The sequence below is a fragment of the Podarcis melisellensis genome, assembly GCF_964234715.1.
Source record: "Podarcis melisellensis genome assembly, chromosome: 6".
Taxonomy (NCBI): Eukaryota; Metazoa; Chordata; class Lepidosauria; order Squamata; family Lacertidae; genus Podarcis; species Podarcis melisellensis.
This window is the reverse complement of record NC_138538.1, coordinates 64,296,860-64,322,343: the sequence shown is the minus strand read 5'-3', so window position 1 is coordinate 64,322,343 and position 25,484 is coordinate 64,296,860. Positions and strand designations below refer to the sequence as shown.

Here is a 25,484-nt window from a genome sequence, read left to right as displayed (position 1 = left end):
GGTGTATTCAAGTCATTGTTTTAAACTAGTTTGTTTTTATTATCTACTGTTTTATAATTGCTGTTTTTAAATGCTGTAAGCAGCCTTGAATATAAATAAATTAAATTAAACATTTCTTCTCCTTGCCTCCCACCCAGATGCTTCAGAAAAGATCAAGGGTCATGTTGGAGGAGAAGTTCCATTGCAAAAGCAAAACTCCTTGTACAAATGAGTCTCTATTATGTGAACTCCACTAAAAGATGAAGAAAAATGTGATTTCCGAATAGAAATATCACTGCCTAATTCTTTTATAATCTGATTTTGTTTACTCGTCTGGAGTAGGAAGGAGTGAAAAGTTTACAAATGACTGACATGGCAAAGATTAATGCTTGTGACAATCATTTATTTCAAGGATGAATTTGTTTCACACTTATTTTCGTCTCACAAACATTTGAAATTATCTCTACTAAGTGAAGAAGATAAATATATTTAACAACAGAACTTTTAGATTGGGTTTTCAAAACTGGAATAGCAAATACAGAGCACAACTATGGTGGTAGTTTGGAATTAGGTAGTTTGGAATATTGCATATTTTGTGTAAAACAATATTGCTTGAAGAACAAGTTTTACCTCCGGTATTAAAAATGCCATTTCCCCATGTTCACTGACATTTTGTGGCATTCTATTACTTTGCTGGTAACTTAATATCCTTAGTAATCTATGTTAAGAAAATGCTACTTTATAGAGCACAGTAATCTATCAGCTAAGCTCTCACAAAGAGCAAAACAAACTAAACATTATACAAACATAATGTGGACATATATATCTACTTCACACAGTTATCTGCAGCATATTTTAGTGAAAAACACCAAGACTGTTTTCTGTCTCATCTTCACTTTCTAAGCCTCTGTTTTTCCCAGGAGAAGTACATTCACCATCCTTTTCAGTTCCCTTAGACTTTATTTTTCTTCTGTAGTCGTCCATGGTATTGTTCTCTTCTTTCTCCTCGAGAGGTGAGCTAATGGAATGGTCTCTGCTTTCCAAAGCAAGCTGGAGAGAGCTGTAAAACCTTTTAAAAAAATAAAAATAAAGGCATATGGACTTGGGATTCTTCAAGGTCTGCTAGACATTTATGTATTTAACTTGCTGAGTCCAAATAAGTTAATTTTAGCTTTCTATCTGGTAGCTTACCACTTGCATCTTATCTACATCTTCTTCCTTTTCCTGCTGCCAATATTTTAACTGCTAGGATTGGTATAAACTAGAAACTTATTGTTAACAAACCTGTCAATTCTCTTCCAATTTTCTTCCATCTTCTGATTAGCGACTTGAACCACAAAGTCTACGTATTCTTCACTGACCATCAGTTTTCCTTTCCTGCTTAGTGGAACTTCTAAGCAGTGAGTGCTTCGGACAGCCTGCAAGTGAGACGAAAACAGAAAACCTAGATTTCAACATCATTTACTGAACTGGAGGCAGCAGCTACCCCCACCGGGGAGGCAAATTAAAGAAAAGTAATAATTTTATCATTGCATTTTGGGAACGAGACGGCAAAAGGGAGGCACTGCATATTTCCACCACAAAGTACGTTCACATAGCTTGATGAAAATTAGCATGTGGTCATATATGTGGCAACCACGATGTAATGACTTTTAGGGCTGTGGCTGCTCTCAAGGTCTGACCAAGAGCATTTGGGGGCACCTTGAGATGGGTTGAAGCTGATTCCAAGTATTTAAATATATATATATATATCTGTGAAACCTGCCCTACCACTCTTCAACATTATTATTAGGACCACAGCATTCTACTGGGTACTGGACTCAAAGCCGTATTCATGCCTGTCATACCAGTGCCTCAAAAAGACATCCCTGCCATCGCAGAACCTGAGAAGGCCACATACCGTATTTTTCGCTCTATAAGACACACTTTTCCCCTCCTAAAATGTAAAGGGAAATGTGTGTGCGTCTTATGGAGCGAATGCAGCCTGCGCAGCTATCGCTGAAGCCAGAACAGCAAAAGGGATCACTGCGCAGCGATCCCTCTTGCTTTTCTGGCTTCTGGGATTCAGAATATTTTTTTCTTGTTTTCCTCCTCCAAAAACTAGGTGCGTCTTATGGTCTGGTGTATCTTGTAGAGCGAAAAATACGGTAAATAGTACCCACATGGAAGCAGTACTTCAGCTGTGCCTGCCCCCCCCCCCCCGCAATGTAGGAACACATAACATACCATCATAATTTTTCCTTTTCGGCCAACAGTTATGCCAGAGTTCCGGAACCCGGCTTCTATAGCCACTTTGTGCTGTAAAAGGCAAGAGGGGAAACAGCCATCATCAACCACATCCTTCAGCTATGGCATCGGAGAGATACGGTAGGTAACAATGAAACTAAGTGCACTGTCAAGTATTTGTTTCCAGTCTAAATACTTTCAGAAATAGGGATGGTTATTTCAAATGACTTGTTATATTAAAACCTGAATTATAAACGGTTGTTTTTGCTTTGAAATACCCCTGAGCTTTACATAAAACACCGTGCTGTAAATTGTATTGCAACTCTAAAATATTCATGATTTGAATTCAATAGGGGCGTGCCTGATGGCAGTGTGGAAATGTGTTGTGAATGGGAAAGCTTAAAAGCCGTATGTTACAGGCAATTCAGGGGCGAGGAAGCTCAGACCCAGAGGCCAAATCCAGCCCCCTGGAGCCTTCTGAGGCGACACCTCATTCACATTTGTTGCTCCATCCACTTTTCTTTCTGGCCCACCCTCCACTTGCCTACAGCCACCAGAAGGTTGCTCACACAGGAATATGGTCCCACTTCTGCTCTCAGTGCATGAGAGAGCTTGCATCTCAATATACAATATCTTTATTGGCATTGTCCCATGCAGAACAATGAAATTGAAAAACTACTTAAAAACTACATAAAACACTCAAAAAGCCCTAAAAACTCTGAAACCCCATTTTAAACTACACTATACTATAGAGACCCTTTATGCTGCATTTAGAATCAGAATTGCATTTGCGTAGAAACTGTTTCTCAGGCGGCTAGTCCTGGCTTTTATAACCCTATACCTTCTTCCAGAAGGCAGAAGCTGAAAGAGATCATTTCAGGGGTGCGTACTATCCTGCGCTATCTCTGCCGCTTTCTTATGGCATCTGGCAGCATAGATTTGCCAAACAATTTCCAAAGGCTACTTTGGGGGGGGGGGGAATCCAGCTTTAAACACAGCTTGCAATATGGCACGGACCAATGTTTCTCAATCGTGGGTCCCCAGCTGTTGTTGGACTACAACTCCCACCATCCTTAGCTTAGAGGATTAGTGGTCAGGGATGATGGGAGTTATAGTCCAACAACAGCTGGGGACCCAAGTTTGAGAAACGCTGGATGGACGAAGAGTTGCCATTTAGGAAAAAAACAGCAACACCGAGTCTTCTCTAGTAGGCACTTCTCCAAATTGTGGCCATATTACACAAGACTCAGCATGGCCAAAAAGTTAGGAAAAGCCAAAAATAGCATTTTTTATTTTATGCTGATTTGAACCAAAGTAGTAGAAAGAAGCTTGCAGTAGCTCCTGGAAGATGCATGGTCACAGTCTTAATTATCACAAGTTTAGTCCCGAAAGGGTGCTGGCTACCACACGAAACCATGTCTGCAATGAAAGCTGCCAGCCAAACAGGACAGGCAATGTTTCTGAAATTCTCATTCCAACATCAGTGGGATCTTTGCCGTTGATTTTAACCAAACCATAACTTCACTTGTGAGCATCACATCTGCAGAAATAATAAAAATCCCATTTCGCTCCCATCATCGTATTTTCATAGTCCTAGTTATTAAACGCAGAATGCTTTGGGGAATGCTTGTAGGTGTGAGAACTTAGTTAAGAGCCAACTGTTTCTTATGTAGCAAGTATGGAATTTAAGTACAACAGCAATACTTCACTTTACCAGGAGTTGTGCATCTTGAAGGTCTTGACACTGCACATGAAGCACAAATGGTTCAAATTTGAATATGGCATCATCTGTCGCTTTCTGTAAGGCTGTAAGCTGGAAGATCCACAGTACAGTATGTTACTATCAGTGCTACATCTGTGAGCCATAAAAAAATAGCTAGCCTATTTAGCATCTCAAAAACACTGCACAGCAGAAGCTAATTCAGCCTGCTAATTAAAAATAAATTTCTACAACACGTGCTACTTACATTCTCTGCTTGGTTTATTCCCTTCAGCATAATGGAATCAGCTACACATTCTACTGGGATTTGACTTCCCAAAGATACAGGTGATATCATTTTAGAGCTCTGGAGGCAGTGCTGTGTAGTTGTGACTGTCCACAATGTACACACTCATTCGTAAAGTCTCACCAAAAGCCTCCAAATAATCTGTTGTTTTTTTAAATACTCAGTCTAGCAGCAGTCTAACTGCTTCGAGAGATGTGTAAATTTTGGGAGGGGCACATATTCAACAATCAAATTGTGAAACTTTTTTTTAAAGGAAGACTTTTTTCTGCATATGTAACCTTTTAAATAGGGAGGGGGGAGAGACCAGTATACGACTACTTTTTCCTCTCAGCAGTGCCTTCATTCAGGAATATTATCTCTCCACTTTGGAAAGAGATTGACCAGCACAGAAGCAGACTGAAATCTAGTCTAGTAAATGTCACTATTCTATGCTAGATAAAAGCAGCAGCTCCAGCTAGAGTATAATTTCCCTTCAGTGAGGAATTTTTACCATAGCAAAATTTGTACAGTTGCTAAATTACCATTGTCGGATCATGGCTGGTGCCAACCATGTGAAAGTTTGTACTCTATAGAAGTTCTTGCCTGCACAGATCAAAGTTTCTCTATTTTTCTGCCCATACAAAATAAATAATCTGGCCTGAATTTAAGTAATGCTTTCAGCTATAGTTATGAGCCAAGAGTAGTGATTAATCTGTAGTAGGCCACACTAATTCAAACGATATTGCAAAGTGAAAGGAAAGAATGCATGACTTAAAATAACTACAAATCAAAACTATTGTTGGTAAGATGTATGTATTAGTTTGTTCTTTAAAATATCATTAGAAATCTTCATATAACATCTGATTTTTTCCCAACCTTTCTACAGGTTTGCAGGTCTCTAATGAAGTTATAGATTCAAGTTAGGCACATCAAATTTCCCTACATAGAAAGGTTACACCTCCAATACCAATTATTCAATAATTAATTAAAACTGCTTTTGCCCACTCATTAGCTGAAAAGGTTCCCTGAGCGGCTTGCTAAGACAGTCCTTAGTGTGGGGTGGGGAAGAAACCAGTTCATACAACAATCAGCTGGGATAGAATGGCTGTCACTAAGTGACAGCTCTGAGGGAGAGCCAAAGGCAGCTTGTCTCTCAGCAGTGATGATTGATGACAACCCTTCTTCTTTTCTCCCCCTCCCTTCTGCTACCTGATGGAATGTCTGCTGCTAGGAGACCACATGGTTGCTAGGACACACAACTTCATTTTCTTTAACACCTTAAGCTCGCCTGGGCTCTTTGACCATATTGCATGGCATATAGATTCAGCACTTCTTCTTCATGTTCTTTCGACTATGGGCTAGAGATCTAAAAATAAAAGCCAGGTTCTTTAACTACCAGCCCCTGAAATTCTATACTAACCTCTTGAGGTAAAAACACGGGGTTGTATACTATGGTTGTACAAGTGGAAGGCAAAGCATGCAACTCTATCAGAAGAGAAAGGTTGCCGGGAAATCCTCGCCAGAGGGTTGGGGGAGACTCCTGGATCAAGATTCTTTCTCCCTCCTTGCACTGCAGTTGTATGTGATACAGCCCCTAGTGTTCAGGAGATCCTCCAGAACTCTAGCAAGAGTTTCCAGGGAGCCACAAGGGATAGAATAAAGATTTTTTGTTTGAACTTCCTCCACTCAACCAATCATTGGAAATGATAAGCTGAAGTAAGATCAGCTGGCCTATGCTCTTAAATATGTACTCCATTCAAAATACCCTAATTATGAAGGTGCCTGTGTATTTGAAAATTTACTTTCATTACAGACTCTCAAACATATTTTTCTATATTCCCTCTCCCCCCACCCCCAGCTTTCACAGGTAAGTCTAACAGAGCAGTTACAGTTAAAATGATTTATCTTCTATCCCAGGAAATGGAAGCACATAAAATACAATTTAATCATCATCCTAAGTCATAAATCCAAAAAAGGATATAGGCAGGTATGGAAAGAGGAAACCCTAGGTGTACCTTGAGATAAAAGAAAAGGGAATTTGCTACAGTAGTAGCGTCGCTAGATAAAAAAACCAGCTTCAATGGACAAATTCATTTTAAAAGACAGCTTTTGGGTATCAGAGCTGCTATGGTACATACTTCAAAGAAAGCACTGGCTGTTTTTCCTCTACACATGCTTACAGTTTCTTTGGCTAAATCTATGGAGACTTACAAATCACGTTTCTTCAAAATATGGTTCTGAAATATGCATTGTGATTGAAGGATATTGTTACCGTATAGCTTCTAGATCACTAATTTCCTGCAAAAGGCTCAACTTTAATATTAAAATACTGAAAGTAATTTCCTATGTACACTCCCGCCTTCCTTCCACAAAAGCCAACTGCCAAATTCCCAGTGGGTGTAGGATCAGGCTCTCAATCAATAAATATGAAAGCATAACTTCTGGAACTGTAATTATATACTGCTGAGGTTGAAACAAGTCCTTTTTCAGATCTCAGAAATACCCATTTTTCATTAAACTATAATAATAATAGAGAGTTTTGCCATGTGGTGTTTTGAGAAAGGGGCGTCAGGGAAATATTTTCACGTATTTAGTTACTGGAACTACAGTCTTCCCTCCAGAGATTCAATCAGATCTACAAGTGTGGAATGCTGTATCTTCTGATGTGGAAGAACTAGGCTCCTGGAAATCCTGCATTAGACAGGTAGCAATTATAATATTTGTGTGACAGCATTAAGGCTATCACACAAAGATTATAACTGTTACAAGCAGAAATACAGCAGCAATGGAATCAAATGTCTTGCCTTCTGTAAAAACTTGGTAGTCCACTTTTTTAAACAAGTGAAATACAGCCTATATTACATGCAACTAATATTCACAGATGTTAAAGATCTCTCATACTTTCACTGTAACAGTTCTATTAGCCAAATATGAGAAATCTAACATTATCATTCTACAACAATGGCATTTTATTTCTGTGCTAACATCTTGCAACAGCTACCCTAAGTCTGCCCTCACCTGGTAGATATTGGAAACTGCTACAATTTCCAGATCTCAAAAAATTATTGACTGTATGCAAATAGCACAAACAAGGGTTTTCTAAGCATGCATAAAGAATTCACCCTGGAACAGTTCTCTTACCACGTTTTCGATTGTACATATTTGATGGGTCACCATGAGCCAGGTGCAATTCTGCTTCTGTATCTCAAAGCTGGTGGTAGCCTAGCGGGAAGAGGAAATCGTTCCACAAATCTCTGGATATATAGAAACCAACGCAGAACACTTCCCATAACAAATTTCACACCGCAGATGAGTGGGAGAAAGAAAGGCCAGACAGAAAAGCACAGTGTGGTGGAACAAATGTGTCAAAGTGAGAGTATGAGATGTTTAGCGGAAGGAGAGGGAAGGAGATAAGAGAAATAACCAAAAAACAATCTCTTTTGGAACCTGCCACATTGGGCTTAGGTAAAAGAAATCTTATGAACAGAAGACTGCCAAAGGCCTGATAAAATATCCTGTACTCACAATGCCCAATCAAATGCCCATAGGAAGCTGCACCTGAGTTCAAAAGCACTTTTTCTCCCACCTGTGATTTCCAGCTACTGGTACAGTGGTACCTTGGGCACGCTTCAGGTTACAGATGCTTCAGGTTACAGGCTCCGCTAACCCAGAAATAGTACCTCAGGTTAAGAACTTTGCTTCAGGAGGAGAACAGAAATCATATGGTGGCGGCGCAGCGGCAACGGGAGGCCCCATTAGCTAAAGTGGTACCTCAGGTTAAGAATAGTTTCAAGTTAAGAATGAACCTCCATCGATAACCTTGTCCGGTATTTTGGGTTTCAGTGTCACCAGTATGCAGATGACATCCAACTCACTCTCTCCACCTTAAATCTGAGGAAGGTGTTTCAGTGCTAAACCATTGTCTGGTGTCAGTAATGGACCAAATAGGGGTGAACAAAAAAACAACAACAGACAAGGCACCTGGTCAGTAAAAAGGCAGATCAGGAAATAGGGATTCTACTGGGGCTGGGTAGGGTTACACTTGTGCACCAACTGTGCCAGCTCCAGGAGACGCCTGATCTGGCCATGGTGGTACATGTCTTAATTATACCCCATTTGGATTATTGCAACATGCTCTATGTGGGGATGCCTGCGGAAAGTGTCTTAAGATGCTGCAGCCAGCTTGCTAACTGGAGGCAGTTACAGGGAATATAACTGGTTACGTTTGTTTCCAGAAACACCTCAAAGCACTAGTTATAACCTATGGCTTGTGTCTAGGATAACTGAAGGATCAGATCTCTCTATATGAGCCTGCCTGGGCTTTGAGATCTTCTAGGGAAACTTCCCCTTCATGGATCACTGCCTTGCCGTGGCGAAGGGGCTTGAAGAACTCAGAGAAGCTATGAACTATGCCGAGCAGGGCACCCAAGATGAACAGGTCATAGTGGAGAGTTTTGACCAAACGTGATCCACCTGGAGGAGGAACCGGCAAGCCACTCCAGTATCCCTGCCAAGAAAACTCCATGGACAAAGACAACAGGCATATAAAAGATATGATGCTGGAAGATGAGCCCCTCAGGTCGGAAGGCGTCCAACATGCTACTGGGGAAGAGCGGAGGGCAAGTACAAGTAGATCCAGAGCTGATGAAGCGGCTGGGCCAAAGCCGAAAGGACGCTCAGTTGCGGATATGCCTGGAAGCGAAAGGAAAGTCCAATGCTGTAAAGAAAAATATTGCATAGGAACCTGGAATGTAAGAACCATGAACCTGGGTAAGTTGGAGGTGGTCAAAAATGAGATGGCAAGAATAAATATTGACATCCTGGGCATCAGTGAACTAAAATGGATGGGAATGGGTGAATTCAGTTCGGATGACCATCATATCTACTACTGTGGGCAAGAAACCCGTAAAAGAAATGGAGTGGCCCTCATAGTCAACAAAAGAGTGGCGAAAGCTGTACTGGGATGCAATCTCAAAAATGATAGAATGATCTCGATACGAATCCAAGGCAGACCTTTTAACATCACAGTAATCCAAGTTTATGCACCAACTACTTGTGCTGAAGAAACTGAAATTGACCAATTCTATGAAGACTTACAAGACCTTATAGAAGTGACACCAAAGAAGGATGTTCTTCTCATTATAGGGGATTGGAATGCTAAAGTAGGGAGTCAAGAGATAAAAGGAACAACTGGCAAGTTTGGCCTTGGAGATCAAAACGAAGCAGGGCAAAGGCTAATAGAATTCTGTCAAGAGAACAAGCTGGTCATCACAAACACGCTTTTCCAACAACACAAGAGACGACTCTACACATGGACATCACCAGATGGGCAGCATCGAAATCAGATTGATTATATTCTCTGCAGCCAAAGATGGAGAAGCTCTATACAGTCAGCAAAAACAAGACCTGGAGCTGACTGTGGCTCAGATCATCAGCTTCTTATAGCAAAATTCAAGCTTAAACTGAAGAAAGTAGGAAGAACCACTGGGCCGGTAAGATACAATCTAAGTCAAATCCCTTATGAATACACAGTGGAAGTGAGGAACAGGTTTAAGGATTTAGATTTGGTGGACAGAATGCCTGAAGAACTATGGATGGAGGCTCGTAACATTATACAGGAGGCAGCAACGAAAACCATCCCAATGAAAAGGAAATGCAAGAAAGCAAAGTGGCTGTCCAATGAGGCCTTACAAATAGCGGGGGAGAGAAGGCAAGCAAAATGCGAGGGAGATGGTGAAAGATACAGGAAATTGAATGCAGATTTCCAAAGAATAGCAAGGAGAGACAAGAAGACCTTCTTAAACGAGCAATGCAAAGAAATAGAGGAAAGCAATAGAATGGGAAGAACCAGAGATCTGTTCAAGAAAATTGGAGATATGAAAGGAACCTTTCGTACAAAGATTTCCATAATAAAGGACAAAAGTGGAAAGGACCTAACAGAAGCAGAAGACATCAAGAAGAGGTGGCAAGAATACACAGAGGAATTATACCAGAAAGAAATGGATGTCTTGTATACCCCAGGTAGTGTGGTTGCTGACCTTGAGCCAGACATCCTGGAAAGTGAAGTCAAATGGGCCTTAGAAAGCACTGCAAATAACAAGGCCAGTGGAAGTGATGGTATTCCAGCTGAACTATTTAAAATTTTAAAAGATGATGCTGTTAAGGTGCTACACTCAATATGCCAGCAAGTTTGGAAAACTCAGCAGTGGCCAGAAGATTGGAGAAGATCAGTCTACATCCCAATCCCAAAGAAGGGCAGTGCCAAAGAATGCTCCAACTACCGCACAATTGCACTCATTTCACACGCTAGCAAGGTTATGCTTAAAATTCTACAAGGAAGGCTCAAGCAGTATGTGGACCGAGAACTCCCAGAAGTGCAAGCTGGATTTAGAAGAGGCAGAGGAACCAGAGACCAAATTGCAAACATGCGCTGGATTATGGAGAAAGCTAGAGAGTTCCAGAAAGACATCTACTTCTGCTTCATTGACTATGCAAAAGCCTTTGACTGTGTCGACCACGGCAAACTATGGCAAGTTCTTAAAGAAATGGGAGTGCCAGATCACCTCATCTGTCTCCTGAGAAATCTCTATGCGGGACAAGAAGCTACAGTTAGAACTGGATATGGAACAACTGATTGGTTCAAAATTGGGAAAGGAGTACGACAAGGCTGTATTTTGTCTCCCTGCTTATTTAACTTATATGCAGAATTCATCATGCGAAAGGCTGGGCTGGATGAATCCCAAGCCGGAATTAAGATTGCCGGAAGAAATATCAACAACCTCAGATATGCAGATGACACAACCTTGATGGCAGAAAGTGAGGAGGAATTAAAGAACCTTTTAATGAGGGTGAAAGAGGTGAGCGCAAAATATGGTCTGAAGCTCAACATCAAAAATACGAAGATCATGGCCACTGGTCCCATCACCTCCTGGCAAATAGAAGGAGAAGAAATGGAGGTAGTGAGAGATTTTACCTTCTTGGGCTCAATGATCACTGCAGATGGTGACAGCAGCCACGAAATTAAAAGACGCCTGCTTCTTGGGAGAAGGGCAATGACAGGCCTAGACAGCATCTTGAGAAGTAGAGACATCACCTTGCCAACAAAGGTTCGTATAGTTAAAGCTATGGTTTTCCCAGTCGTGATGTATGGAAGTGAGAGCTGGACCATCAAGAAGGCTGATCGCCGAAGAATTGATGCTTTTGAATTATGGTGCTGGAGGAGACTCTTGAGAGTCCCATGGACTGCAAGAAGATCAAACCTCTCCATACTGAAGGAAATCAACCCTGAGTGCTCACTGGAAGGACAGATTGTAAAGCTGAGGCTCCAGTACTTTGGCCACCTCATGAGAAGAGAAGACTCCCTGGAGAAGACCCTGATGTTGGGAAAGATGGAGGGCACAAGGAGAAGGGGACGGCAGAGGACGAGATGGTTGGATAGTGTTTTCGAGGTTACCAGCATGAGTTTGACCAAACTGCGGGAGGCAGTGGAGGACAGAGGTGCCTGGCGTTCTCTGGTTCATGGGGTCACGAAGAGTCGGACACGACTAAACGACTAAACAACAACAACAAGGGAAACTTCTGTTTTGGTCCCACCACCCTGACAGGCACACTGGGCGAGGTCACAAGAAAGAGCCTTTCTAGTGGCTCCTCCCAGATTGTGGAACACCCTTCCAAGGGAGGCTAGCCTGGCAGCCTCTCTCCTTTCCTTTCCGCATCAGGCAAAGCCTTTGGCCACTAAGGACCTGTTGTGGAAAAGACTTCTGAGGGTGGGTTTGCACACATTTATTTCCATCCCCTGCTTTTTTCTTTTAAATGGTTTTCAGCGCTGTTTCAACAAAATTACTCCCCCCCCCAAAAAAAATCGCAATTTATGCTGACTGTGGGTTATTAAACTGTTTTCCTTTTAATTCTGTGAATCACCTTGGGTCTTGACTAAGGCACGAGGTGTGTGAGTGTGTGTGTGTTCAATCCCCATTTAAACTTCTGTGAGCTGAACTGAAAATGCTGAATAAGTTTGGAAAAGGCAGATTTCCCCCCCATAGGGAGATAAAGCAATTTGAGGAGAGGAGATGCTGAATCCCAACGTCTAGCGGCTGTGAGTGGGGCGGGGATCGGTAGAAATGGCTGCACCCCTGGATTCCTATTGCTGAAGGCTACCCAGTAGAAAGTCGTACTAAGCAAGGATTTCCAGAGGAGCAGCCACCTCCGTCTCCGACAACAAAAGCATCCCATAATTTTGCGGCGCCTTAAGCGGACTAATAAATGTCTTATTACGTTTTCGAGAACCTGCAGTCTGAGGATGGTTTTAATCTGTTTTAGTATTTTAACCTCTCGTATGTTTTAGTGTGTCAAATTCCACCCCACCCCCGCCACGATTTACACGGCTTTATCTTTAAATACACCGCTTTGAGTGTAGTGGTGGTTTTTTTCCTAAATAAAGCGGTGTACAAATTTTATGAAATGCATTAGGCTTTAAGAAGCCCGTCAGGCTCTCCGCGTTATTTTAAATCCTAAAAATTAAGATTCGCACAGGAGCGTACGGAACTAAGGTTTTACTTATGAATAAAATCCGGGGGTGTGTGTGTTCCGAAATCTGCACAAAACTCCAGAGGACGCAGGAGACACCCTGAGCCATTTGGGCCGGAGAAAAAAGCTGTTGGGTTTCCGGATCCCCCGCGTTGGTGGCGGTGGCAGTATCACCCCAGCCCAGCGCCTTTCTCCAAGGGATCCTTAGCCGCGCTCACCTCGGCGCGGGGAGGAAGGGGCGGCTGCTCCAGCACAACCACGCGCCCCGAGCACGAGCTGGTGGTGCAGAAGCTGTCGCGCCCATTGAGAAGCCGCACGATCCCCGCAATGGGCTCGTCCACGCTGCCCTTCCGGCTCCAGTCCGCGCGCGACAGCCGCTGCTCCTTCCAGCGCTTGAAATCAGCCATCGGCGCCGGCTCTCCTCCATCCCCGCCCGCCCACTTTACCGCTCTATGGGCGCCGCCATCTTAGTCCGACGGCGGCCCGCTTGGGACAAACTTGCGGCCCGTGCGCATGTTCCCGGCGCGGCCAGAGCGAGTCTGTCACTTGAGTTCAACCGGGTTAACTTGAGACTGCAGTCCAAGCGCACCCATTGGGCTTGTTGCTGTGAGAAAGAACGGTTAGGATCCCGCTCCAAGTCTACATAGGATTGCAGCCGCGCGCTTTTATCCTGCGCGTTTTCCTCGGCAGGCTCGCTGCGTTTCAGCCGGCGTTATTGCGCCCCTGGAAGCGTGCAGGACTCGAGACTGCAGCGGTGCAGCCCCGATCCACCCCACGGAGTTCCAACAGTACTGGCTCCCAAGCATCTGCGAAGGGTTGCTGTACTATTGCATTATTAGCCTCTCGGATTAGCAGAGTTGTTAGGAAGGCTGTGGATCGAGAGTAAGGAGGAGATGTAGTCTATGTACCTGTTTGTGCCTTAGCTGCCTAGAGGCATCTTGTCTGCTGCTGTTGGGAGACAGAATAAACCTTTCATTGGATCTAATAAGGGCACCAGTGTTTATGTGCGGAGCCGGAGGAGTTTTGTCCCCCTTCCCCCTTGCTGGGCGACATTCCGGGAAATAGGCAGGTGCCAGGGGATCCAGAACCCGAAGGAAAGAAGCAAGACAGTGCAAGCACATGCATATGTACTGTACTCGCAAGCAAGTCCCCAGATGGGCTCACTCACAGGCAAGAAGGCACCGGATTGAAGCTTAACGAGGATTTAAAATCTCCATTGGTCGTAGTGGCGCCTACCTCTGAGTAAACAGCACAGGACCAGGGCTGCAAAACGCTATGCATAATTACTTAGGGTCCTTATTATTGTTACTGCGTATTTCTTCATACCGCGCCTTTTTTCCTGCTGGAACTCAAGACGGCTCACAGATAAAAATAAGAACTGCTGAAAACACGGGGGTGGGGAAACAATTGAGCATAGTTTTAATGTATAGTTTTAATTGTACCAATTACGGCTTTTTAAATGATTTTTATATTGTTATACTGTATTATTAAAACCGCACCTATAAGTTTTAATTCTCTCTATTAAGAGAGTTGCTAAGCGAGCAGGCGACGCTGAGGATAAACACATCTTCCACTGCGCGCGCCGCCCTGGCAATACCTTCGCCGGAGCAAAGGTTGCGAAAGTTCCGCCACGGCGGCGCTTGCGCACTAGAACTTACGGGACTCCGAAAAGATGGCTTCTCTAGCGTGAACCCGGAATGAGCTCATTGCGCAGGCGTGTCGAAGATAAGTAAGCGAACCGAGGCTGTGATTTAAGCTAGTCTCGTTTAGCTAGGCGCGCAATCACGTCGTTCTACAGCAAGAGGGTGAGTGACGTAAAATTGGGTTCCCCTCTCCCCCACCCCCACAGTTGGCAAGGAGGGCTTTAGGGCGTAGCGGGATGCGTTGCGGAGATAGGATCTAGGTCTGTTCCTGCTGGGCTTTTTGCTTGCAATGGTTTCCAGGCTGGGTGACTTGACAGTCCCTTGCAGCACCTTAAAGTTTAACTAGCACATATATATATATTGCATTTCATTTCATTGCATATGTGTGTGTGTGTAGTTGAAAGATTGATTTTGTCAGGGGACTGATTTGTAAATCCGGGGACTGTCCCCGGGAAACAGGGACATCTCGTAACCTAGAAAAGGATTGGAGGTTGCATTGCATATACTAAACGCTCCTCTCTGCAAACAATGTGTCTTAACTAGCTAACCAATGCTAGGATGTCAGTGTGATCACCGCAACTGGTTTTTTTTTGGGGGGGGGTGTCTAAAGCCACCCTTAATGTAAAAGCAAAGGAAATGCACAAAAGTACAGATTAGTGTGCTATTTAGGGCGGCTGCTCACAAAAAAGCAAGGTGTTTTGATAGCACAGACCTTGTGGCATTGGTTAGCCACATGTCTTTGCAGGGGAGTGCATGCTTAGTGTATACACTTTCTACCAGACACATAGATCCTAGCTGGCAGCCAGTCCCGCTAATTTGGGCTCTTTATTAACTCATTATCTCTTACTTTAAAAAACAAAACAAAAATAAATGTAGAGAGCAACCTTGAAAGAAAAGTTACAAGTTATTTTTATTCTGAAGCATGTGACCAGTTGTGTTTTCTAAAATAAGAATCTGGCAAAGTTACCCATTCACACTGAGGTTCAGGAGAAACTTGAATCTGTTCATTCTTCTGATAATTGAGAGTTTCTAACTTAGCTACTTGTTGAAGCTATTGAATTTATTTTAGAAAAAACACATATTTAGTATTGTTTGGCATTTACAAACAGCTTCAGAATATATTTGTTTTCTCATGGCCATCATTTCAAGCTGATTTGTTTATCTCCCTTTTTTGCTTGTTTTTCCCCACCACTACGATGACCTTTGTTATGTCTACAGCAGTCAAAGTTAAACATTATTCTCATCTAAATTCTACTGGTTTAGAAGGATACAAAGGTTAATGCTGGTTGCAGTTGAAATGCAGATATTAACATGGATAGATGCACCTATGGTAGCAAAGGGGTATACCTTAACATCTTCCAAGTGAAAACTGTGTGTGTGTGTGTGTGTGTGTGTGTGTAAGGAAGTAAAACACCTATTTTTATATGAAGGCCCACCATCTGGAGTGTTTGGACGACCATTACAGTATTGCATTTCATTGTAGCCATTTAAAAGTCAAATATTGACACTGAATTTTAAGCAGATACCTGCATCTTTAGATACTCCTCTACAGTTTTGGATTCCTTAAGTACAGTACCTGGTTGTTACTATCAGTGGCAGTGAAATTACATTTCATGGGTTGCTGGCTCGCAATGTTGACAGGGCACAGTTAACCTTATAAAAATGATTTGATCCTCACCCAAGCCCCTTTTACTGGCATTTCAGTTCATATGTAGTTGGGCTGTCTACTTGAAAGGTGCTCAGGTGTCCTTGAGACCTCTTGCAGCAGGTTCTAAAACAGGGATACTAGCAAGGATGGCAATGGAAGGCAGCTTATTAGCTTTCATAAGGCATTTTCTGTGCCCAGAGATTTTTGATCAAGTTTCTAGAACCTTCTGTCTTTCCCCACTCTTTTTTCCCATGGGTGACTTTACAATTTACAGCCTAAACAAGATATTGTTGATTTAGGCCAGAGTGCAGAGTTTGAATTAATGTCAGTAGTTACTCAATCTTGGAATGCCAGGGATAACTTTAAATAGTTTGGGAGCCCTTCATCCCCCCCCCCCCAAGAGATGGTTACAAGGGCCATAATTTAAGATCTGTATGGCTGCTTCCTAAATGCAAGTGAACTTGCTCTCAGAGTTCTGATTTCATGCTTATCGATCAGTTGTTTGCGGCTGACGCCAAGCATTTTCAAAGCAGAAGCAGGTTAGGCAGAAGAAAGCAGCCAGCACAGGTGTTAAAATCAGTGCTCAAAATTCCCCAGGAGCCAGGTATGTTTTACAACTGGTGCAGGTCCAGTTGTGGCCATTTGGAAATCTTTGAGTGCCACGTTGGCAACTGACATCTGGCTGGCTGGCCCCTCCAGCTTTCTTAAGCAGGTAAGCAGAAGGGCATTTACATCCCACTTTTTTCTCCAAGGAGTACATGGTTCAACTCTACTTCAGTTAATCCCTACAATGACCCTTTGAGGTAGGTTAGAGGCTGTAATTGGCCCAATGTCACCCAGTGAGTTTCATGACTTGAATTGGGATTTGAACCCTGATCTTTGAGGCCCTAGTTTGACACTCTAACCGCTATACCACACTGGCTTCCTAGAGTACTTCTATTGGGCAGCTATATAAATCAAGTAGGTCAATAAATATAGGGATAGCAAAATGTCACTTGAAATATTTTCATTGAAACTTGAATTTTGTTTTAGTCCTGATTGGGTTTTTTGATGTTTTAATGTGTTGTAAACAGTTTTGAGATTTTTCCTTTAAACTATAAAGCAGTATAGAAATGAAATGATGGTGATGATGATAATGATAATAATTAATACACCCCGTTGCAAAAAAGAAGAAGTGTTTAGACGTTCCGTTGTGGCGACTAACCTAGGTTTAATGTACCATTTGGCAATTAGCTTCTATATCTGAGGTTCTAATACTGGTTAAAATGGCTGTGAGAGAGAATGAGCCACTTCTATAGAATCCTAAAAGTTGGAAGGAATCTCAAAGGTCATCCAGCTTAACCCCTTGCCAGTGCAGGAGCTCCCTGCCAAAACATCCCATGTGTAAAAACCTAATGGAAGGAGATGCTCTGTTCTCATAAGATGTCCATGTGAAGCCTGCAAGCAGGACCCAAATGATACAGTGGTACCTCTGGATGCAAACGGGATCCGTTCCGGACCCCCGTTCGCATCTTGAGTAGAACGTAACATGTGACTGCGCGGGTCTCGTTTCACCTCTTCCGCAGATGCACATGACATCATTTTGAGCGTCTGCGCATGCACCAGTAGTGAAACCTGGAAGTAATGCGCCCGAAAATACTTAACCTGAAGCTACTTCAACCCGATGTATGACTGTATAGGATTTTCCCCACCTATGATTCCTATGATTTCCATTATTTGGATTTCAAACTCTTCTCCAGGCATAAAGTCTTTATAAAAATGCGGATTAGGTTAAAAAAATTTTTTGAAGCTAGTGTAACTCCAGTTGTAAGGTCTTCTGAAGATGTGACAAAAGATATCCTTTCTAAGCTGGTTTGTGTGTCTTTGTGCAAACTTCTGCATATTTGACAGTGCAGTCCTGTATTTGTCCACTAAGATGTAAATAAATGGGGCTTACTCCCAGGTAAGAGGATACAGGATTGCGATTGGATTCATTTGTTACCCAAAGTGAAACTATTAGTTCTCCTTTGCAGGCTAATTTTATAAGTCAAAAAGCCTCAAATTGGCAGCACATTGTTAGAACAGAGTGAAATGCATGGTGAACCTTCCAATTTAAATTTCACCTGAAGAGCAAGTAATTTGATCCTTTCTCTTTGAAGTGGAAGAGGCGGTGGAGGTTAAGATAGTACATTCTTTTATCTCTGTGATTTTTCAGGTTGTCATGGCAGCCGGGAGAAATGTGATGAGAGCTGTCAAAGTCTTTGAATTTGGTGGACCTGAAGTGCTTAAGCTGCAAGCAGATGTTCCCTTGCCAGTTCCAGGAGAGAACCAGGTAAAAACAAAGACCTTGAACTGGATATATAAATACTGTACGCCCTGAAATTAGCATTATTGTTATTTAACAGTTATTGGAAACTTTTCTGCTTCAGTCAGCATGCAGAATGAATTTGCAAACAGAGTAAAAATCCCATAGAACACAGCCCTGGAGGGCAATCCTGACATCTGTACATGCCATTGCTTGCCAGACCAACTGCATAAGTACTACTATAACTTTTGTGCTTACCTTTGACTCTGTTTTATAAAACATTCTGCAAAAGTTCTATAGGGAATGAACATTGGTTTCCCTGTTACAAAAAAGGGGGGATTTGTGTTCTTAATGCTTAATAAGTATTTATGCTGCTTGTATTTTGAACATATTTGACGTTCAACAACAAACAACTTGGCATGAAAACAAAGGTACCAGATTTCTTTCAGTTGTTCAACAAATATCCTTTTCTTCTGCAGGTTCTCATTAAAGTTCATGCATGTGGCATTAATCCAGTGGAGACTTATATGCGTTCTGGGACTTATGCTAAAAAACCAGCTTTACCTTTCACACCTGGTTCAGATGTGGCTGGGATAGTACAAGGTGTTGGGGAACATGTGACTACTTTCAAGGTATCCCATTTTTAAATATTGTTGCTCATTTGTTATCATTCTGGTCTTGGTTACTAAACTGGGTCTCTTCATAGTTCCTGTGTCTTGGATATGATTCATGTCATCCCTATACACCTGAATTTCTGCCTTCCTGTCTACAGATTTAAATGTAAACCTTTGTTGTTAACACACTTTGGCCTACATTCTTTGCCAAATAGTCTTTGGTACTTCAGTTACTCCAGACTCAAGTGCACCCTGCTTTCAAAGTGTTGGATTTTAAGCTAGTTGTTAATTCTGCTTCCTCTAATGCAGAGTTTCCCAAACTTGGGTCTCCATCTGCTTTTGGACTACAACTCCCATTATCCCTAGCTAGCAGGACGATGATGTGAGGGATGATGGGAATTGTAGTCCAAAAACAGTTGGAAACAATTAGTACAGATTAGATCTGTTGTAATGCTGCTATCTTCTTGACATGGGTATTTCACCTATATAATTGGGTTTTATTTAACTCTTCTGGAAATGCCTTCATTTTTACACAGGATACAGAAAACACTTTGGCACAACACTTCACCTTGTGCATTTGTTTTCTCCTACCAGAAAGGAGACAGGGTTTTTACCCTTGGTACCATTTCTGGCGGTTATGCCGAATATACCATTTCATCAGTTGACACAGTCTTTTCCTTGACTGATAAACTGGACTTCAAGCAAGGTGCCGCAATTGGAATTCCATATTTTACGGCTTACCATGCTCTCTTTCAAAAGTAAGGCAATGACATCCTAAAATTGCTTTTGAGCAATAAAAATGCAGTAACTTTGGGCCTTTCTGCCTTTTCCTTGAGGCTTTTCTGTGTCACACATTAAGTCAGACTAATTTTTCCATGTTCTTTAATGCAGCAAATTTGTTGGCACTTACACACACACACACACACACTTTTGTTTTGAGCCTGAGAAAAAGGGAGTACTTGTGCAACAGAGTGACAGTATTTAAAAGCCAGTGTGGCGTAGTGGTTAGAGCAGGCTCCCACAAACTTGGCCCACCAGATGTTTTGGGACTGCAACTCCCATCATCCCTAGCTAACAGGATCAGTGGTCAGGAATGATGGGAATTTTAGTCCCAAAACATCTGGAGGGCTAAATTTGGTGATGCCTGGGTTAGAGTGTTGATCTAGGACAGTCATAGGCAAACTCCGGCCCTCCAGATGTTTGGGACTACAGTTCCCATCATCCCTGACCACTGGTCCTGTTAACTAGGGATTATGGGAATTGTAGTCCCAAACATCTGGAGGATCAGAGTTTGCCTATGCCTGATCTTGGAGACCAGGGATCAAACCCCTATGCTGCCATGAAGCTTACTGAATAACCTTGGGCCACTCACTGCCTCTCAGTCTAACCTACCTCATAGCTTTGTTGTGGGGAATTACACGAGGAGGGGGAGAACCATTTAAATCACCTTGTGCTCCATGGAGACAAAGGTGGGATACAAATGCATTGATTGATTGATCAATGCCTAGGCAAAGTCTGCTTGTGGCTTCCTTGTAGCTTCAGTGCAAGCTTGTTCTGATGGCAGTGTTTTCTAACAGGGAGTTATGGAGTTAGTTGACTGTTTTGCAGCAATACAGTGGAACTCCGGAGCCTGTGTTGGGTTGTTTTTTAATGTACCACTGTATTTCCTGCTCATCACTGACAGGATTATTTTGTGGTTATCAAAGTAGCTGCACTGTAACTATTTAATATTAGGGTACGTTGACAGTCAACATAAACACTGTTGTTTCCTAAGAAGAAGTGCATTCTGGGGCTCTTCCCAATTTAAAATTCATTGAATATTGGCTATTTTAGTTTTTTAACTCCTCACTACAGCTACGCTGTTGGCTGCACAGCAAGGTACACACTTATTTTTCATCCTTCGTTAGCCACTTCGAGCAACTCCTTGTTGGATATAATTTATTGTATAAATACAATCCAGGCAGTTGTATTGAAAATGCCTTGTGTGGTTTTCCCCCCAGAGGATCTGCTAAAGCAGGAGAAACCGTACTAGTCCATGGAGCAAGTGGAGGGGTAAGTATCATGAAAACTCAGCTTATGCTTAAAAGGGGCTTTAGCATGGTAAAGTACAGTGGTGTGTCACCCCAGTGGGTTGGATCTTTCATCCATATGCATTTCTGAATTTCCATCTCCTCTGCCCTGCAGCTCACTCACACTGCCCCAGGTTCTGCCTCAGAGGGTTGGAGTCATTTTGGGAGAGTAGGGAAAGGGAGGTCCCGTTGTGTGAGCAGAACTCCACTTGCCCCCCAACACATGGGGTGAGGTGGGGCTGATACAGGGCACAGTTTGGGGGCAGGGCTTGCATCTACAATCCAGCTGCGTTTCTTCACACCACCTCAATTGCATGGAGGAAAATGCTGGAATAGGGTTTGCGTGGAATTCAAATCTGGCTCTGCTTAGGCTTTTAAACCTGAAGTCCTGGAAGTATTTTTTTTTTTAAAGTGTCAAGGCTCTGTACATTGCCTCTTTTGGTCATGAGAGACATGGCAGAATCCAGTACAGTTGTACCTTGGAAGTTGAACGGAATCCGTTCCAGAAGTCCGTTCGACTTCCAAAAATGTTCACTGGTTGGCTGCAGGTACAACCGTACTGGCCAAGACTGCTGTTCTTTCTGTTTTATGAAGTGCCTTTTATTGTTTTCTTTTTAAAGCAATAACCCTTAGAAAAGTACTTCCTGTTCAAAGTTTGACACTGTTGCTTCCAAAGTATGGCTTGAAATGATGTTAGTGAGAAGTCCCTTGCAGTTGCTGCCTTTGAAATGCGAAGACTGGGCAGTTGTGTTATAGTGGTAATTGAGCTGATATATTTTACTGTCTCTATAAAAGAGAAACAGAAGTGTGTACTGCTGGTTGGCTTAATTATTAATTTCCCTGATTTTATTTCAGGGAAGTCGCGCTTCGAGAAGCCACATACTGTTTTTGTGTAGGAGATCAAGTCATGCTATAGCAGACTGTTACTACAAGTTATTAAGGGTCACCTGCGGCTCTGTTGCTATTGAAATTTCCTCTTTTGAAATGATTGTTGTCAATAATTGTATAAGGAAAGTACTATGTTAAACTTACAACACTCTCCCCTCCCCACTCTTTTAAAAACCTAGGTTGGAATAGCAGCATGTCAGATTGCAAGAGCTTATGGCCTGAAGGTCTTTGGCACAGCTGGAACTGAGGAAGGGATAAAACTAGTTTTGCAAAACGGAGCCCATGAGGCATTTAATCACAAGAAGAAGGATTATCTCACTCAGATTCAGGTAATTTAGAACACAGACTGCAAAGTGGTAATTGGAATACTAGTTAAGATAGAGGGCAGTATTCTGCTAATGAGTCTTGTTAGTGTAAGGGTTTCTGCTTGCATAATCTGCTTTCCCCCAACCACATCTTCTCCCCAGATCTGCTCCAGAAGATTGGGGGAATGGCTAGGACAGATTTAGGGGTGTGATAGGAAGAGGAGAACATTCTTTTGGAATGTTCACCTTAGTGATATGTTGAGTTCCGCTTAGAGCTCCATAGGTTCCAGCCCATTATATTCCTAATGAGCATCTTAACACCCTTTACTGGGTATACAATAGGTATCCATACACCTGGCTTCCTGCAATTTCTCAACCTTGTTTAATAGAGAAATTGTGAGGGTTTTATAGTCAGGTGTGGCTGCAGCTGAACCAGCAGCCTTTGTTAGTCTGACCAACGGCAGGAGCCCAGAGTGTTTTTCTCTTTGCTTGTGCGGTTCCAGGGCAGCTGGCAATTGGAACCAAGCATTGTTCCTGGTATGGAGGAGGGAAACGAGCTCCTTGCAGCTGCTCCTTCTCTAGCTGATAGGTGTAGCCAGGTTGTTCTGCTCTGGACTCTTGCTTTTTAGAATGGTGGTATTCTATCAGTATTGTCGCATTACCTGCCATATTACCTGCCTGCCAGTTAAAAATCATAATCTCTGCTCTCAGTTGTGCCATCATGTGAAATGCAGCAGAGGAGACAGTGCCTTTTCAGTGGTGGCCCATTCTTTTTAAAGTCTTCCAACAGTTCCCAAAAACCTTTGTTTATTTCATTCTGCTTTTAATATTTGACTGTAGTCTTTCATTTGCTGTTCTCTGCTCTTAAGTTTGGTTTGCCGTTTATGGTCTATAATGTGTGTCTTTGTCGTGTTGTATAGTACCTGTGAGCTGCTTTGTGTGCATCTTTATTTATTTATTTTCAACAAAAATACAGGATATGAATAATAACTTGTGAACCACAAAAGCAGCCAGGCTTCCATGTATCTTTGGTACTGAACAGCTGATTTCTTATGCAGGAAGCTGCTGGTGCGCATGGCATAGATGTGGTAATAGAGATGTTGGCAAATGTCAACCTTGCCCATGACTTGCAACTGCTGTCAAGTGGAGGCCGAGTGATGGTAAGGATGCACCCCCATGAATGAGAATCTTAATGCTTAGAATTAAGCTGTCAGCATCTCATTCTCTCCACCACTTTGTGTGACAGATTGTGGGCAGCCGTGGTCCCATTGAGATAAACCCCAGAGACACTATGTTGAAAGAATCAAGCATCAGAGGAATTTTGTTATTCTCTGCATCTAAGGTAAAAAATCTTCATCATCATGCAGTATATGTACATAATTCACTTCGAGGAGCCAGCATGCCTTTTCTGTAACACAGCCTGGATTGGAGACTTGGCTTCAAAACATGGGAAGTTCTGGAAAGCTTCTTTAATCTTTCCCTAGACTTTTCTTCGTCCCTGCAGGCACACACACTCCTTTAATCATTTCACAGTCTGGGGAACTTTACATAAGCTCTCGGGAGTCAGTTGCTATCTGTTGAGAAGCTTTGGACTGGCCAGTGAAACTATATTCTGCAATAGCATTAATTTTTCAGGAGCTGGTCTTGCCTCTTTGGGCTTCATATGTCCTGCAACTTTTTTCCTCCATGCATTTAGAGAGAAACAATGTTCTTAAAAATCTCTGTTGCTTGGTTTGAGAGTAGTACAGTTGTACCTTGGATCCTGAACGCCTTGTTACTCGGACGTTTTGGTTCCTGAATGCTGCAAATCCAGAAGTGAGTGTTCCGGTTCGTGGATGTTCTTTGGAACCCAAATGTCCAACGGGCTTCCAATTGGCTGTAGGAGCTTCCTGCAGCCAATCAGAAGCCGTGCTTTGGTTTCCAAACGGTTTGGAAGTCGAACGGACTTCTGGAATGGATTCCGTTCGACTTCCAAGGTACAAGCAAAAATATTCTTGTACAGTGGATAATTCCTGCCTCCTCCTCCTCCACTGTAGCCTGCTGTGTCCCATGGAAAGTCACTGTTGGCAGTGTGGTATTGGAGGAGGGGTGATTGACCACAGGCATCCATTGATTTCCCAGCTCTCGCTACACACGTGTCATAACCGCCACTGCCACATCCAAGCCTTTCCCCAGCCCTTAGGGACAACCTTTCCGCAGGGCTTACAGGTAGGGGTTGGGAAATCTCTGCTGCGAAAACTAAATTGTGGCTGCAGTGCTCTGGAGCCAAGCCTACATTCTTTCCACACAACACACACACACACACACACGGTACAAAGTAGAATAATGAATTTGACTGCTGGAGGGCATAGAAGTATTTTCCTTTCGTTCTCAATTTTTAAAAAGTGTTTTCTTTTCCATTTAGGATGAGCTGCGTGAATGTGCCGCATCAGTTCTGGCTGGTGTAGAAGCTGGCTGGCTGAAACCGGTAGTAGGCCCTGAATATGCATTGGAGAAGGTGGCAGAGGCTCATAAAGACATAATACACAGCCCAGGCGCCTTGGGGAAGATGGTGCTTCTCATGTGTTAAGTTGTGCCTCCACACCAATTGTATGATCACTGCACACAGTTGTTAAAGTGGCACGTTACGAATACTCCTCAAAATGTGGTTCAGGTATAAGATGCAATAAGCACTAATTTGGGGGGAATATTTGAATATCAAGTTAAAAAAAGATGGCATGCTTTGTATTTCTGATTTAGACACTCTGCTGTTTGGGGCTGGGTTTATTTTCTTGCAGGTCTTTGTAAAAGATGTTTGTTTTGCACCCGAACGGTATTGCTATATTGCGGACTACCATTTCCACACATGAATGTGTTAAACGTGCTTTTGGGCCTACATAAGGGAGTATTAGAAACCCACTGTTTTGGCTTTAGTTTGCCAACTACAGAATTACATTTCAGAATCCCTCCTCTTTCAAAATAAAGAATACGAGGAAGACAGACCTAGCGGTTCCTTTGCTTTTCGTCTTTGAGTAACAAAGCCCATACTTAAGCCATGTTACCGTTTAGTAAGCCACATATCCAGAAGGAGTGCCATTCTTTGGACAAAATGCCCAGTTCATTTCAACTGCTGATATTGGGGGAAAGGTGATTTGATCAGTACCTGTGTACATCCGTATGCGGTCATACCCAGCCTGTGTTGTCTTTGCTCCTTGGAGAAGAGGGAAAGACTGTGCAAATAGGGTTTCCACGCATATGAGAGTATGCACAAACCAGCCACTGTTGTTCTCCATACAACAGAAGTAATGGTAATGTATAGATTTAGTGGCTTCATTCTG

The 25,484-nt window shown here is 42.7% G+C and overlaps 2 protein-coding genes across 3 annotated transcripts; one reads left to right on the top strand and one right to left on the bottom strand.

Moving 5' to 3' along the window:
• Nucleotides 1-370: 370 nt before the first annotated feature.
• Nucleotides 371-13,204, bottom strand: TYW3 (tRNA-yW synthesizing protein 3 homolog). Its single transcript, XM_081914686.1, has 6 exons — nucleotides 12,935-13,204; nucleotides 7,332-7,412; nucleotides 3,920-4,018; nucleotides 2,206-2,277; nucleotides 1,264-1,397; nucleotides 371-1,048 (listed from the first exon to the last, which is right to left on the bottom strand). Exons 1-6 carry the CDS (start codon nucleotides 13,121-13,123, stop codon nucleotides 835-837), a joined length of 789 nt encoding a protein of 262 aa, XP_081770812.1. The 5' UTR covers nucleotides 13,124-13,204; the 3' UTR covers nucleotides 371-834.
• A 1,138-nt stretch (nucleotides 13,205-14,342) lies between these two features.
• Nucleotides 14,343-25,148, top strand: CRYZ (crystallin zeta). 2 transcript variants are annotated; one of them, XM_081914679.1, is made up of 9 exons: nucleotides 14,343-14,521; nucleotides 18,202-18,318; nucleotides 18,771-18,923; nucleotides 19,500-19,663; nucleotides 20,906-20,957; nucleotides 22,042-22,191; nucleotides 23,226-23,327; nucleotides 23,414-23,509; nucleotides 24,572-25,148. In XM_081914679.1, exons 2-9 carry the CDS (start codon nucleotides 18,208-18,210, stop codon nucleotides 24,734-24,736), a joined length of 993 nt encoding a protein of 330 aa, XP_081770805.1. In that variant the 5' UTR covers nucleotides 14,343-14,521; nucleotides 18,202-18,207; the 3' UTR covers nucleotides 24,737-25,148. The 2 variants fall into 2 exon arrangements, with proteins under 2 accessions (XP_081770805.1, XP_081770806.1); XM_081914680.1 differs by lacking the exon at nucleotides 14,343-14,521 and adding an exon at nucleotides 16,548-16,719.
• The last annotated feature ends 336 nt before the right edge of the window (nucleotides 25,149-25,484 follow it).

Bases quoted from the DNA above. Each gene is read 5' to 3' on its own strand.
- TYW3 (XM_081914686.1), bottom strand. From the start codon at position 13,123: ATGGCTGATTTCAAGCGCTGGAAGGAGCAGCGGCTGTCGCGCGCGGAC. The intron at 2,278-3,919 runs GTAAAGTGAAGT...TGCCTTTTACAG, and splicing joins TTCAAGATGCACAACTCCTG to CACAAAGTGGCTATAGAAGC. The intron at 1,398-2,205 runs GTATGTTATGTG...TCTCACTTGCAG, and splicing joins GAAAAGGAAAAATTATGATG to GCTGTCCGAAGCACTCACTG.
- CRYZ (XM_081914679.1), top strand. From the start codon at position 18,208: ATGGCAGCCGGGAGAAATGTGATGAGAGCTGTCAAAGTCTTTGAATTT. The intron at 18,924-19,499 runs GTATCCCATTTT...TTCTCCTACCAG, and splicing joins AACATGTGACTACTTTCAAG to AAAGGAGACAGGGTTTTTAC. The intron at 19,664-20,905 runs GTAAGGCAATGA...TTTTCCCCCCAG, and splicing joins TACCATGCTCTCTTTCAAAA to AGGATCTGCTAAAGCAGGAG.